This window comes from Eubalaena glacialis, chromosome 14, assembly GCF_028564815.1.
Source record: "Eubalaena glacialis isolate mEubGla1 chromosome 14, mEubGla1.1.hap2.+ XY, whole genome shotgun sequence".
Lineage (NCBI taxonomy): Eukaryota > Metazoa > Chordata > Mammalia > Artiodactyla > Balaenidae > Eubalaena > Eubalaena glacialis.
In genome coordinates, this window is record NC_083729.1 from 83,527,940 (window position 1) to 83,544,557 (window position 16,618).

Sequence of the window (16,618 nt, forward strand, 5' to 3'; positions counted from 1 at the left end):
CAGCAATCCCACTACTGGGCATATACCATGAGAAAACCATAATTCAAAAAGAGTCATGTACCACAATGATCACTGCAGCTCTATTTACAATACCCAGGACATGGAAGCAACCTAAGTGTCCATCGACAGATGAATGGATAAAGAAGATGTGGCACATATATACAATGGGATATTACTCAGCCATAAAAAGAAATGAAATTGAGTTATTTGTGGTGAGGTGGATGGACCTAGAGTGTGTCATACAGAGTGAAGTAGGTCAGAAAGAGAAAAACAAATACCATATGCTAACACATATATATGGAATCTTTAAAAAAAAAAATGGTTCTGAAGAACCTAGGGGCAGGACAGGAATATGGACTCAGACGTAGAGAATGGACTTGAGGACACGGGGAGGGGAAGGGTAAGCTGGGATGAAGTGAGAGAGTGGCATGGACATATATACACTACCAAATGTAAAACAGATAGCTAGTGGGAAGCAGCCGCATAGCACAGGGAGATCAGCTCGGTGCTTTGTGACCACCTAGAGGGTTGGGATAGGGAGGGTGGGAGGGAGATGCAAAAGGGAGGGGATATGGGGATGTATGTATCCGTATAGCTGATTCACTTTGTTATACAGCAGAAACTAACACACCATTGTAAAGCAATTATACTCCAATAAAGATGTTAAAAAAAAAAGATTTGTGTCTTTTATTGTAGGGAAATTCTACGTAAGTAGAAAAACCTGTAACCAAATATTGAACTCTAGTTAATGATGTTCATTCCAAATTATTTACTATTTAGAAGTATGCTGATGTCTGTTTACTTTGAAGTGCACCAGCAAAAGAAAAGATGAATTGAAGGATGGGTTGAGGGGTTGGTACATGGATATATATATGTGATAGAGTAATCACAGCCACAGGTTAATAGTTGACTCTCTATGGTGAGTATATGAATGTTCCCTACAATTATTTCAATTTTCCTGAGTGTCTGAAAATGTTCATAATATAAATGGCACAGCATTCAAGTACAGCACAGAATCTTGCCTTTCCTCAGCCTCCACAGTCTCCTAGGGATCCACAGGCTGATGAGATCCGTGAGGGCTCCAGTGGCAACCCCTTGGGAGAGGGGGAGAGGCAGCACTCATTGGGACAAGAAAGGGCAGAATGGAGCTGTTGCAGAACCAAGTACAGCCTCAATCAGAGCCAAGCCCTGGCCTCCTCACCTAGTCTCATGGAACCTTTCCAGTACCATGATTGACTCCCCCCACTGTTCAGATGAAGGCTAGCCTCTGGGTGTCCATACATATGGCTGCCTACCTGGAGGGATTTCAGGGCACCAGGAAGTTCTCACCCCTTCTTTCCTCGTGTCCCCACCTGCTCATGGGTAACTTCTCTTGTGAGTTGTCAATAAGACTGCCATCCAACGGCTCTACTTGCATGTAAGCTCCATGAAGGCTGAGAACCCCCAGTTACTGCTGTATTGTCAACACCTAGAGAAGTGCCCCATACACTTTGTGTGTGGAAATGTGTTGGATGACAAAGGCTTTTCTTAATATACATAAAAATGAGAGTAAGTAAGGTTTGGGGACTTAAGGAGGTAACACAGCCAGCCTGAATCAGTAAAACCGGGATGTGTGGGAGAGAGAAGTGCACTGTTTTGGAGGTTAATAACCGAGACAAAATAAATGGACTGGAACTTTCCAAATATTTACAATTGGAATACTGCCTTTGGCACATCTCAAGTCTGTCTTGGAAGACTTGCTAGGAATATAGATTTGCATATCGGCGAGAGTCTGTTTTGCTTTCGAAATGATGGAAACAAGCCCTGCTCCGTTATCTGGAAGAGAAATGGAGGGGCAGATGATTTGTAGCTAGCTGGGGAACACGATTCGTGAATGGATGGAACTGATTCTGATGGGAATTGTACTGTTCTTTCAACTCCTTATATGTTGGAAATTTTCCAGCTAATAAATTTCGGGGAAAGCTATCAGCACTACAAAATGCCCATTCAGGGCTAGAAATATTAAAAAGACTCACTGACTTTTTAGAGTGTGCAAGGACAAACTGAGACAAAACCAACGGAAACTGTATAAAATAAAAACTTCTGGAAAAAAAAAAAAAAACCCCAAACCGAGGGAGACTTAAGTGAAACAGTCCTAGGATATGGGATCTGATGTTTCCAGCTTTAAGATCGACTACAGTTTGAATAAACAGGAACCTGAGCAGTAGTTTAAAAAAAAGGGGGGGGGGGAGGGGGGAAGGACAGAACGCAGATTTTTAAAATTTCACTTCATGCCAACAGACATGAAATGTCCCATACTATATTTATTGTGTTTCCCATGTCTCTTATTAGGATTGTAAGATTATACTTTTTAATGAATAGTTTCCTTGGAAATTAGTTCAATACATTTGGGTTATGAAGACCAAAGTCTCCTTCCAAATAAAAATAATAATTTTAAAAATGCACAAAAGAAAAAAGCACAATAAGCTCCTCAAAAGTAGAACAAAGGAGGCAGTACATTTATGAGCATAAATCAATAAAGTAAACAAAATTGAGTGTTTCTTAAGCATGCAGGGGTTATTTATCATGTTAACTGATTAAAGAAGAAATATCATAATTTAATAGATAAAAATCACTTGCAGTAAAATTCATCTAATAATAAGAAGAATATGCTAAAAATAACAGTAAAAGGAGCTTCTTTAGGAAGTAAAGTGTGTCTATCAAAAAACTTTAGCAAATGTCATTCTTAATAGTGAAATATTAAACTAATATTAAACTAATTCTTTTTAAAACCAGGGATAAAACACTTTCTCACAAAAAAGAATAACTGAAAGGAAGAAATAAAAATTCATTATTTGCAGATGATAGGACTGTCTACCCCAAAGAATCTATAAGCACATTTAAAAGAAATTTTTTTACGGTCAGGTTTATATATTGTACAAAATCCAACTGCGCGTATAATAAATCAGCAACAACAAAACCCAGAATTTTAAAAATATTCTTTTTACAACAACAACAAAATTCTAGTGTACCTATTAATAAATCTGTCTGAGGTTATACTATGTTTGAAAGAAATTATCAAACTCTGGGAGACACTTGGGAGATTAACATTTCTGAGAGGAAGTTCAGTTTTATAAGCATGTCAATTTTTCTGCAAATCTATAGATTTAATACACTTTCAAAGAAAATTCCAGTAGATTTTTTTAAATTGTGGTAAAATAAACATAACATAAAATCTACTACCTTAACCATTTTTAAGAGTACAGTTCAGTGGCATTAAGTACATTCACTTGATCATGCAACCATCACCAATATGCATCTCCAAAATTTTTTCACCTTCCCAAACTGAAATTCTGTACCCAGTGAACACTAACTCCCATTTCTTCCTCCTCCTAGCCCCTGGTAACCACTATTCTACTTTCTGTCTCTATGAACTTGGCTACTCTAGATACCTTATATAAGGGCAACTATACAATATTTGTCCTTTTGGTGTATGCAAGTTCTTTTTTTTTTTTGGAGGAACTTGACAAACTTAACTCTAAAACTTATGTGGACATGCAAAAGACCCAGAATAGCCAACAATTCTGAATTATATTTTAAAGGTAATAATATAATAATATTATATATAATAAGTACCATATAATACTATTATACTATTATAAATCTAGTGGAATTGAGATGGTGTATTGTTGAATTAAGAATATACAAACAGACTAGGAACCAAATAGCCCCCAAATGGACTCCTGCATATATAAAAGTTTAATAAATGCCAGAGGGGACGTTCCAGATCACTTGGGAAAGACAGTCAATTCAGTATATGGGGCTGGAACAACTGACAATCCATACAGGAGAAAAAAAAAAAAGAAATTAAATCCCTCCCTCACACCACAGACAAAAATTTCTAATGGATTCAAAATGTGAATGGTGAAACTCTCAAACATTAAAAAGTGTATATTTCATGATGTCAAAGTAGACAAGATATGGAAAAGACTGATAAACTCAATTGTAATTTAAGAATTTCTGTTAATCAAAAAACACCATAAAGAAAATATAAGACAAGCCACAAACGTGGAGAAGAGAACTGTAACATCTAAAAGTCAATAAGACTAAGACCAAAAAAAAAAAAAAAAAAAAAAGAAAAATTGGCAAAAGGCATGACAGGCATTTCACATAAGAAGAAATACAAATGGCAAATAGACATGTGAAAGCATACTCAATTGTAACAGTAATATGAAAATGCAATTTTAAAGCATAGTGAGAGATCTTTTTCTTATGTTATATTGACAAAAATTAAGTCTGATAGTAGCAAGTGTTAGTTCCATAAGATACATGCTGCTGGTGGGGATATAAATTTGTACAGTCACTGAAAAATAATTTGATATGATGTAGTAAAGTTGAACATTGGCATACCCACAACACAGCAATTTCACTCCTGGGTCATATATGCTACTGAGGAGTGTTTTTCAAACAATAGATTGCAAATGGCTAAAATGGCTCATGAAATCAGTTTAAAGGATTGAGATCAGTATTTTTAAAAAACAAAATTAAAAAATATCAGAGAGCATTATGAGTAATAGGATGAGCATTGTTTCATGAAATGTTTGTTTCACTTGTGTCTGTGGTGGGGAGGGAGGGCAGGAGACTCTATGGGTGTGTGGGTGTCCACGGTGATGGAAAACATATTTCTCTGAGTCACAGCAACTAAATTTGAAAGCCCTGTAGAAATTCTTGCCCACGTTCCCCAGAAAACATGTACAAGATTTTTCATAAGAGCGTGTTCAAAATGTCAAAAACACAACCCAAATATCCACTGATACTGGAGATTAAAATGGATGAGCAACTTGTGTCACAGACACATGATGAAATATTATGAGCACAGACAGAAGCTCTTCAGCCACACATAACAACTTCGATGAACCTAAGAAACAAAATATTGAGTGAAAACAGGAAGCTACAGAATACCACACACATTGTGCCTTATTTATCAAGCTTAAAGACAATACGAAAAAATCAATGAAAACAACCCAAAGCACAGATCCTGAAGCCAGACTATCTGGGTTCAAATCCTAGCTCTGTCACCTAGTGGCATGTAACCTTGGGCAAAACACTTAAACTCTGTGCCTGTTTCCTCATCTGTGAAATGGAAATAATAACCTACCTCATGGGGTGTTTAGGATTAAAACCTGTAAAGTCCTTGGAACAGTGAACATGCCAAAAAGAAGGAACAGGTGTAGGAAGAACAGAATTAGCAATGTTCTGGTTCTTAAGTTGGTTTGTGGGTGCATGAGTATTGAAGATACATAGTCATTTATTTTTTCCACATATCAATATTTTTTAAATTTTATATTGGAGTATAGTTGATTTACAACGTTGTGTTAGTTTCAGGTGTACAGCAAAGTGGTTTAGCTATACATATACATATATCTATTCTTTTTCAGATTCTTTTCCCATATAGGTTATTACAGAGTACTGAGTAGAGTTCCCTATGCTATACAGTAGGTTCTTGATGATTCTTTCTTTTATATCAATATTTAAAATTTAAACAAGAGTGAGTCATGCCATGACAAGGCTCTGTATACTCAGGCTCAAGAATAAGACACCGGGTCAACAATGTTGGCCGCCTGAATGGTCACGTACCTGGTTCTCAGCTTGTCACCCCCTGATTCCGTCCAGTTTCGGAGCAGGCTGGAGATGGATCTTCATACTGCTTGGTGTACTGAGCCAGCAGTTCCTGAACCACAACCTGCACATAGAGTTTATCACTTGTCAGCCATTTGTCAAAAATGCAATAAATGCCAGAGTGTTTTTAACTGCTGCAGCAAGGTAAGGTCCAGCTACTTCTAGCAAACTCTTTGGAAGGACCCAAAGACAAGACTCATCCTTCCTGAGGCCTCCACTTCCCCATAGCAGGTGTGTGGCCCTTACTCACCACTCTCCCTCCATTCTCCATGGCCAGCTTAACTAGCTAACTACTCACTGCTCTCTTTTCCCTTTGAGGCATCAGCCTTTAATGTGGTCCCAAGACCAACCATTTTAGGTGACACTTCAGATAAAACCTACTTGCCTTCCCTGGACCAGATGGGTGGCTGATCTGTTTTCTTTTTTGCCTCTGATATTCTATGGTTGATTAGGCCTTTGGGGAACCATACTGAAATGTACAGTAAAACAATCTCCATCAATCGCTTTCCTCACAGCTTTAAAGTTATAATGTGGGCCTAAAACACTGCAGGCTTGTCCAGGTTTGTTAAAAGAAGATGTCCAGGGCTAGGCTGCTGTAGAGAGAGGCCCAGGTGACAGTGAGCAGCGACTGCTAGGCACGTCAGCGAGGCCACCTTGGGCCAGCCTGCCCCGCCGAGCCTCCAGCTGACTGCCAGGCAGGAGTGAGTCCCGGCGAGGCCAGCAGAGGAATCACGTCACGAGAGCTCAGCCCAAACTGCCAACCTACAAACGATGAACTAACGACTGCGTGTCGTCATAAGGCACTAACTTTGGGGGCGGGGTTGTTACACAGCCATAAGTTGCTTATTCATTCTCACATGAGTACCAATTTTAGAATATTTCATTTCACATACATTCATGTTTTTATATAGATTACATAAAATGTTATAATGCTTTCAATCAATAGGATATCATAAATGATATTTTCCGTTCACAATCTGTTTTGGATTCTATTTATCTGTTTAATGGCTGTATAATATTCTTTGGAGAAATCATATCTAATTAAACATTTCCATTCAATTAGATATTTACGTTGTTTCCAATTTTATACTGTCATTAATATCCTTGGTATCAATATATTCAGACAAATAGCACTGTCCTCTTTTTGATTATTACCTGAGAATAAATCCAATGAGCTTGACTGATGCAATGGTTCTTAAAGAGGGCCACCCTGGCTATGCGAGGGATGCTGGAAACTTGTCAAGGCACATTTGCCTGGGTGACTTTATTGGCATTGGTGGGCAGAGCCAGGCAATGCATGGGACACTCTAACCCAACAGAGGACTGTGCCACATCCAGTGTCCTGTTGAATGCCATGCGCTCAAACTCATGAAGCCAATTGATAGCCCAGAGCCTGACTCTTAACACTAAAGCTTTCAGGTTCTCCCCGACCCGGGTCTGTGGAAGATTAAACTCCCCTGTCCCCTTGAATTCGAGGCAGCCATGGGACTGGCTTTAGGTCAGTGACATGTAAGCTGGTGCGATGTTCCCAGTTATGATTGGTCCATAGCCTGGACTTTGGTCTACATTGGAGATGCTACAGCAACTCCATGTATAGAGGCATTGTTAAGTCTTACTATGTTGTTATGCTTATTACACATTCCTATTGTTTCTTTGAAGTATTGTCTTGAATTCTTGAAATCATGTGCCTAGATAAGTTATATTACCCATGACTTCATTTCAGGATAATAAAGGGGGTGTCACAAAATATTCACTATGAGAAAGAGGGCATTAGATCCAATGAGCTTGAGGATCACCGTATTATGGGTCAAAAGACCTAAACTTTTTTGTGGCTTCTGCTATACATAGTAAGTGTAAAAATCGAACACTGCTAGCAATGGGAAAAGGGGGAAATTAACTTTGACTAGAATTAAACTTAAAATGATATAGCAGTCAAGGTCAGTTTCACCGACATCACTAGGATGAACACATCCTTTGTTTTTGTTCATCTGTTAAAGTTATGATGGCTCTAACTCCATCACCCTCTTGTTACAAGAGCAAAAACATTCCCAGCATTAAAAATTGGTCCGATTCTCACCCCTCCCCTCATACCTTTACTTGCTTTATTTTTCCACATTGAATTTATTGCTACCCGAGGACAGAGAGCATTACAACTTGCTATTGGTTTCTTGGCCTTCTGCTGCCTGGAAGGTAAGTGCCAGGAGGTCGGAATTTGTTCATCTTTGTGCCCTCAAACAATGTGCAGCACAGAGATAGGAGTTGAGGAATCTTTCTTAAATAAGTGAATAAATAAACCAATCTCCTTCCTATGTTTAGTATCTCATCTGATCTTTTCAATTCTTTAATAATTTCCTTTAACTTTTGTCTCTACGTCCACCTTTCTGATTTAAGCAACTTACATTGGGAAAATCAACCCGTTTTAACTAGATTTAAAATTAGAAGAACATAATAACTCAGTTTAGGTGCTAAACTTAAAAGATAGACACACTGGGGCCTAGCTAATATCACAAAAGCAGATTCTTCAGTTTAGATCTTTGCTCCTTTCTCTTTACTTTTTGCTCCTTGCTTTTGGAATCATTCCTCTTTTTCTAGGTCACGAGACAAGAAAACCTGATTTTTTAAAATGAGTTTATTTTCTGCTATTGATGCCCCTTGGTGAAGAATTAAGTGGTTGAAGCTATCAGCTACCGTGGGGTTTGGGCAGGACAGTCTCTAAATTCAGTGCTTTATTTGATAAATGACCAGTGGGAAGCAAAGATAGATCAGTCACCCTCTCAACTGAGCATGCAATGAAGATGTGCTTTTTTTGACCTCATGTATGTGTTCCTGAATACATTATAACATATAATATATATAAATTATATAATAATAAATTTTAAAATATAAATAAATTATATAACATTATATAAAATATACTATATTTATATATATATAATTTTAACTTTCTATTTTAAAATAATCATATACACAAAAAGTTGCAAAATTAAAATAGAACAGAGAGGTTTTATCTAGTCATCACCCAGATTACCCCAAAAGTGATATCTCACGTGCAATAATGATGATCAAAACTAGGAAATTCAGTAAAATTTGTATACATTGAATGTTTTAGTTGTAATAGAGATTTCATTATTTAAAAATGAACCCAGGGCTTCCCTGGTGGCGCAGTGGTTGAGAATCTGCCTGCCAATGCAGGGGACACGGGTTCGAGCCCTGGTCTGGGAAGATCCCACATGCCACGGAGCAACTGGGCCCGTGAGCCACAACTACTGAGCCTGCGTGTCTGGAGCCTGTGCTCCGCAACAAGAGAGGCCGCGACAGTGAGAGGCCCGCGCACCGCGATGAAGAGTGGCCCTCGCTTGCCACAACTGGAGAAAGCCCTCGCACAGAAACGAAGACCCAACATAGCCAAAAATAAATTAAATAAATAAATTAAAAAAAAAAAAAAATGAACCCAGTAGTAAAATAAACCCATTTTATAAAAGAAAATATATTTCCTTTCAATACAAGTAATTACATCCTTATCTAGGTCTGGTGTTTTGAAAACTTACACCAGATTTTCTTAAGACAACCTGTGAGGTTCTTTCTTTCCAGGCGATTGTTTCTGTGGTGGTGGTGTTTTTGTGGCTCTTCACACAGTTCTCTTGTTCAACATGTGAATACTCTTTATTTTCTTCTATTTACTTGATAAATTCCCAGGGATTGAGTCCTGCTGCACCTGCTCAGGAGTCCCTTTCTTAAGAGAACTCCAGGGGACTAAGCAGCCAGAACAGCTATGTTCTTGCCTTTTGTAAAAGATCCCATCTGCAGAAGGAATCAAGCTAATCTACGGCCAGCATCTGGAAGCCATGAGCCTGAGCAAGGATGCACAATAATGACATCACAAACATGCATGTGTAACGAATATCCTATGCATCAGGGAACACTGATTATGGAGCAACAGTAACAATTATTTTTTAGGTCGAATGGCTTTTCAAGGCATCTAGGAAGCAACTAGCATTTCTACGTGCTGAGTATTTCACTGATTTATGCCAGCTACAGTGAAACTTGGATGTAAAAGTCTAACAAGTAGTATCTGCTACCAAGGCAGAAACGCTTAGAGTCAATTAGGATAGCAAACACGGTCTCTAAGGAAAAGCCAGCAGATGTCATCCGCTCTATAACAGGACAAGGCAGGCAGTGAGGCTGCACTCAGGTCTATACCACGTAGGGCGATGGAATCACTCAAAGTGGCAGTACTTGTGGCGATGGGGTCCCAAATCATGCCCTAGGCAGGACCGGCTATGGAATTTGGGACCCGGGGCAAAACAAAAATGCAGGGTCCCTTGTTCAAAAATTATTAAGGGGCTTCCCTGGTGGCGCAGTGGTTGAGAATCTGCCTGCTAATGCAGGGAACACGGGTTCGAGCCCTGGTCTGGGAAGATCCCACATGCCACGGAGCAACTAGGCCCGTGAGCCACAACTACTGAGCCTGCGCGTCTGGAGCCTGTGCTCCGCAACAAGGGAGGCCGCGATAGTGAAGAGGCCCGCGCACCGCGATGAAGAGTGGCCCCCGTTTGCCGCAACTAGAGAAAGCCCTCGCACAGAAACGAAGACCCAACACAGCCAAAAATAAATATAAAAATAAATAAATAAATAAAAGATTATTATTAAAAAAAAATTATTAAGAATTTCAAGATGATGAGAGCAGAGCAGCAAACCAAGCACAGGCCCTTCTGAGCACAAGGTCCTGTACAACTGCACAGATTTTGCCCCACGAAGCTGGCCCTGGCCCTGAAGGTCCCAGGAGGATAGGCAGACACAAATGTGACTGCATGTTCTGTGTTTTTGTTACAGCTACATCTGGCAACTCAAGGTACCTTAGGGCAGCTCAGGTGTCACCCAGGGAGTGAGGCTGCAGAAAAGGCCAACTGGACATGATCCTCCACTAAGGACGTTATTTTCCTCTTTTAGATGCTGGATATCCCAACAAGGTAAGATTTCTTAGACGACAATCTGTAAAGATTCCCTGGCTAGAAGGAAAGCAAAAGAGAGAAAGAGAGGAAGGAAGGGAGGGAGGGAGGGAGGGAGAGAGGAAGGGAGGGAGGAGGGAAGGAAGCGGGAAAGAAAGAAAAGAGAAAGAAAGAAGGAAAGAAAGAAAGAAAGGGAGGGAGGGAGGAAGGAAGGAAGAAAGAAGGAAAGAAAGAAAGAAAGAAAGAAGGAAGGAAGGAAAGAAAAGAAAGAAAGAAGGAAGGAAAGAAAGAAAGAAGGAAAGAGAGAAAGAAAGAAAGAAAGAGGGAAAGAAAGAAAGGAAGAAAGGAAGGAAAGAAGGAAGAAGGAAGGAAGGAAGGAAGACAAGGAGACAGAGAGAGAGAGAGGGAGGGAGGGAGGAAGGAAAGCGAGAGAGAGGGAGGAAGCGAGATTGATTTCCGTGCAGAAAATGAAGTCACTTTGATGAGCACAGACGTACAGATAAAGGTTCAGAAGGCTCTCTTTCTCCCAAACCTCACACATGGAGCTCTTGAGGAGAACTTTCAATAGTTAGATGCTGCAACATCTGGTTCTGAAAGAATTAGTGCCAGCTGTGTTATGGGTCAATGGATTTGAAAAGAGAAAACTAAAACGTCTGTTCAAACTACCTTGGTCAGCTTTTCTAAGACTGCATCATCTCAAAGTCCCTCCAAGTTCCCCAAAATGAACGAGCACATTTTGTAAATGCTTCGTATCGATTCTATCCCCTAAGCAGATCTTCGAGCTGTCCCCCTCCCGCTATTTCCGATACCAGCCCCCTGGCCTGGGCAGCACCTCCTTCCTCTAGGCTGAGACTCGGTCCCAAGCCTGCTCTTGCTGCCCCACCGATGGCCTTCGCAGCCTTCACTAGGCTGGCCTCTGCCTACCTCTGGTCCCATTTCACACACCTCTCTTTGCTTCTGCCATCATCAGGGGTGATTCTGGGTGTAACTCCCCATCTGTAGGTCTCTGGGAAGATCAGTTGGAACTATGTGCCTCTGATTCTGCTGGGTCAGGCAGACCCTCAGCCCATGCCCTTGTTCCCTCTCTCCAAGAGGCCCTCAGAAGAGGAAGGCAGTTTCACCTTTCAGGAAAGCAGAGCTGTCATCTGCAGCCTGACCACCCCCGTACCGGCTGCTCCTCGTACCCCTGCTCTTGCAGCCAGATCTCAGTCCCTTTTTTTTTTTTTTAACATCTTTATTGGAGTATAATTACTTTACAATGGTGTGTTAGTTTCTGCTTTATAACAAAGCGAATCAGTTATACATATACATATGTCCCCATATCTCTTCCCTCTTGCGTCTCCCTCCCTCCCACCCTCCCTATCCCACCCCTCTAGGGGGTCACAAAGCACCGAGCTGATCTCCCTGTGCTATGCGGCTGCTTCCCACTAGCTATATATTTTACATTTGGTGGTGTATATATGTCCATGCCGCTCTCTCACCCTGTCACATCTCGAGGCCCTGCAGTTGGGTTGACCCAACCTCTGATCTTAGGAGTATCTGCGCTGTGTTTTTTCTGGCAACTCAACATCTCCACCTGCTGATCACTAGGGTTCACCTACAGCCAGAAGGCTGGGGCCGCAGTGAGAATGTCCTTTCTGGTTTCCTGTGCAGTTCTTTCCAGGAGCACAGGGGGTCCAGGTTCTGCAGCCTGAGGTCCAGTCCTCACCCAACACCATACTTGTCCCCAAACCCCATTGTAATACCTGAGGTCCAGCTCATCTGGGAGAAGAATCTGGAATTCACCCCAGTGATGGGGGTGGGGAGAACATTAGGGCTGAAGAGTAAGGTGTGGGTGTGCGTGTGTGTGTGTGGCCTTTATTCTCTTGAAGAGGCCTTCCTCCCTTTCTTTGTTACTCTTTCTTCCTTCTCTTCCCTCCCTCACTTTTTATATTTAAGGGAGGGACTATTTCTTTTAATGGTTTTAAATAAATTTGATTTTTAAATTTTTAAAATTTTTTTGAAATTTTTAAAAACTTCAAGCCATATTATGGTCTTAAATAAAAAGTAAATGTCTCCTATCCAATCCCTTACCTCCAGGACCTCACTCCAGAAATACCCATTCTTAAGTAGTTTTTGTTCTCCTAGAAGAAGCAGCTTCCAAATGTCAAGGTCAAACAGATTCTTGTGTTATGTTTTAGTCTGCTTCCTATTTGGAAGATGCTTTTTATTGAGCAGTTTTATTTTTCCTGGAGTCTTAATGGACTATTTCTCCCCTTGTTTCAAGAAGAACCATATGCCTTTTCCATCATCACTAAGATCTCCCTGCTTCTTAATCATTCTATTTGTTGACCCGAAATCATTTCCTTCTCGAAGTCATTCTTTTGATCCTTCTGACTTCCTGTTCTAATTTGGACTAATTGTGTTCTGGGCCTGCGACACCACTACTACACAGGTATTTCTTTATAAAGAAACTCCTCTTGGATTAGCTCCAGAAAGCAGAGATGTCTTTCTAATTCTTAATTCCTTTTATGCTTTTCTCCAGTTCATCTACAAGTAATGTTGTTCAGAAAGTACATGGCAAGGTAAACTTCCTGAGCATTTGAATATCTGTAAATCTGGCTCATATTTGATGAATAATTTAGCTAGCTATAAAATTTTACAGTCAAAATAACTTTCTTCTGAATTCTAAAGGCATTGTTCCATTTTATTTCAGACCCTGGCCACTCAAAGTGTGGTCCACAGACCAGCAGCGTCAACATCACCGAGGAGCTTGCTAGAAAGCAGAAATGCGGACCCACCCCAGAATCTGAACGCGAACAAGATCCCTAGGAACGTATGGGTGCAGTGGAGTTGAGAGGCGCTGCCCCAGCCTTCAGCGCTACCGCTAATAGGGCTGAGGTCAATCTGACTCTCTTTTCTTAGTAAATAATCTGATGTTTTTTCAGTCTAAAGTTTGGCGGCCCTCTCTTTGTCCTTACTTGGTGATCTGAAATTCTCCAGGCTGTTTTCAGGCTCTGACCTTTTCTGGTGGGTCCTGCCAGTATCAAGACTTGTGACTTTTTTCAGATCTGGGAAATTGTCTTCTTTTATTTCTCTGGATTTGTCTGCCTTTCTGTGTTCTCTGCTCCCTCTTTCAGGAATGTCATCAGTTTCCTAGACATGATCATCCATCTCTCTTAGCCTTTCCCTTTTACTTACCTTCACTTAGTTTTGCTGATCTTCATTCTAAGAAGTTTTCTCAAATTTATCCTTTGGCCTTTATATTGGATTTTTTAAAATTAAGCAAACATACATTTTAATCTACTATGGTTCTTGGCACTATGATTACTATGGTTTAATGCACTATGGTTCTCTGAGTGCTCATTTGTCATGGCAGGGTGTTTTCGTCTTATGGATGCAAGGTCATCACACATCTCCAGGGATATTAATTGGTTTTTGCTTCTCCCAGTGCCACTTATTCTACTTGTTCATATTGCTCCTTCTTTCATGTGTTATGGTTTTTCTTTAAGTTTCTGAACATCCTAATTAGATAACCTGTATTATGGAATTATTGTTCATTTGCTTAGGTGTGATGATAGTGCTGTGCTTTTGTAAGAATATGTCCTTATTTTAGAAAATGAATGTTGAAGTTTTTAGGGATGAAGTGTCTGATGTCTGCAACTTTCAAATGGTTACACAGACACACACAAATATGTGTATAAAGAGAATAAGAAAGAGACCACTTAAATATAGCAAAATGTTAACATTTGGAAGTGGAAAACATGCCCAAGCGTTATTGCACTAGTCTTTCAATTTTCTCTTGAAATGTCTGTTTGAAATTTTCAAAAGTTGGAAATAATAAGAAAAACAAAACAAAATATCTGAATATCGTTGGGAAAATACCCCTAGGGGCCTGAAATCCCTAAGGAATCAGCTTTCTTACAGGAAACTAGATACATGCTTGGTTTTTAAGCAAGTCAGGCTGTAGGTCATTTGCATTTTTGCATATATGCTCTTGGAGTAATAAACAATGTATGCAAAGCCTCTGACTGATATTCCTTAGGATATCTGTGGATTAAGAAGGGATCTGTCCTAGTGTACCTCTAATGAAGCAAAAGAAAGTTATAATGGGATTTCATGGGTGTGGGCAGTAATTGGATTTGGTGAAGGGTGTAATTAAATTTCACCAAGGGCCTACAACCTCTGCCCCAGGAAAATAATGAAAGGGTCAGAAGACCTTCTATCTTGCTTAAAGGGAAGTATGTAAAGCCTGCAGAAACTCTGAAGCACGTGCCTGCTCTGTCCACATCTCCTCAATCATGGGACAGCAGCTCTAGTATCTTCAGGATCCCTAAAGAATCCCACCTTCAGGCAGAGGGTTGAAAGCCCTGTAAGTAATGGAAGAATACTATGAAAATTACTGACCGGTTTCTGTCCCCTGGTATCCTGAAATTTCTATCTCTGCTTCGATAAGTGGAATCAAAACAGAATCCAGCCCAGAGAGGGATAGCCTCCCCAACATGGGCTGACTCCAACACTCAAGTGGAAGGCCAGGTTGACCAGTGGAGGGTAGCTAGCGCCACCTTCTCCACCATTGGGTGGATGCCAGGCAGTCTGAAAGCTCTGGGTACAAAGCAGGGCATGTCAACTGTAGGTTTCCTGGTAGGCTGTGTCGACTGGCAACAAGCAGGCAGGCTCACCCCACTCCTTCCCCAGCAAATCTCAGTCTCTCACCCCAGGAGACTAAGCCCTCCCTGGGCAACCGAAGTGTCCTTCCTACTGTAGGTTTCCAGAGCTGTGGCAGATGCAACTGCTGTAGTCAAGTTCTCTGATGTGGGGAGGATGGCTGTCCTGCCATCAGACAAGCCTTCAGAGAAATGCCTGGCTCTCTGCCCCAATCCCCCTCCTGCTCTCAATCCCTGTGACTCAGCATCTCTCCAGAGACATCCAAAAGAAACAACTCCCACTTCCATCAGTGTTCCCTTGAGTTGATCCATCAATTCCATCCCATCTGCTTCCCATTCTCCAGAAATTTATCAAACTCCTTTGTCTTCTGATGGCCCCTCTACCACTGTCAATGCCCCTGCAGATCTGTTCCCCTCTATTCTTTCTTCTAGTTATTTCAAAAGGATTGAAGAGGAAAGAGCTGCCTTGTTGGTGTTCATGCCATCATCCCGAACCAGAAGTCACCCCCTTGGTTTTTAGTCCTCTTATCTATGGTGCAGTGTCTAAGTATCTTCTTTCCTTCTAATTCTGGATGTTGTGGGAATGCTTCCCCGCTCACCACCACCTTTAATCTTTCATTTTCTTAGCAATAAAATCAGGAAGGGCATCTGCCTTATCTTAGAGCACCACTGCAGAAGAGTTAACACAGAAGGCCTGAAACTGCTATTCTTGGAAGGGTGTGCTTGCAAGGATGCCCTTGGCTGGCATCTGGGAACCTGGATGTGGGGAGGGTTCCCACCATTCTGTGACTGACAAGGGTGGCTCTCTGTGCCTAAACACTTTGTGTAAACAATACTGTTTAAAAAAAAAAAAAATACTGTTTGTGCTGAACACCTGTTTTCTGTCTGAAAGTCTGGAATTCTAATATGTGCTAGGCAGAGGGTGCCTATGTGACCAGCCTCCAGTAAAAACCTTGGATGCTGAGTCTCTGATGAGCTTCCCCGGTAAACAGCGTTTCACAGGTACTGTCACAATTCACTGCTGGAAGAATTAAGCATGTCCTGTGTGACTCCACTGGGAGAGGAGTCTTGGAAGCTCATGCCTGGTTTCCTTCAGACTCTGCCCATGTGCCTTTTCCCTTTGCCGAGTTTGTGTTTTATCCTTTTGCTACAATAAATCCTAACCATGAGTATGACTATATGTGGCATCCTGTGAGTTCTCCTAGAGAATTATCAAACCTGGGGGTGGTGTTGGGGACCCCTGATCCACACCACTTATAAAATCAGTGTTTCCAGCTCTTGATAAGCTTTGATCATAGCTTGAGGTAGTATTTTTCCAGCATGTGTCTGGGAGACGTCTATCTGGAAAATTGGCCAAAGAAGGCC

The 16,618-nt window shown here is 41.0% G+C and overlaps 1 protein-coding gene across 1 annotated transcript in view; it reads right to left on the minus strand.

Annotated features, from left to right (window-relative positions):
• Nucleotides 1–16,618, minus strand: part of ACOXL (acyl-CoA oxidase like) — a 340,428-nt gene that overhangs the window by 126,243 nt on the left and 197,567 nt on the right. Inside the window, 2 exon segments of the mRNA XM_061210908.1 lie at nucleotides 5,617–5,674; nucleotides 5,677–5,722. Of these exon segments, the coding sequence (XP_061066891.1) occupies nucleotides 5,617–5,674; nucleotides 5,677–5,722 (104 nt within the window).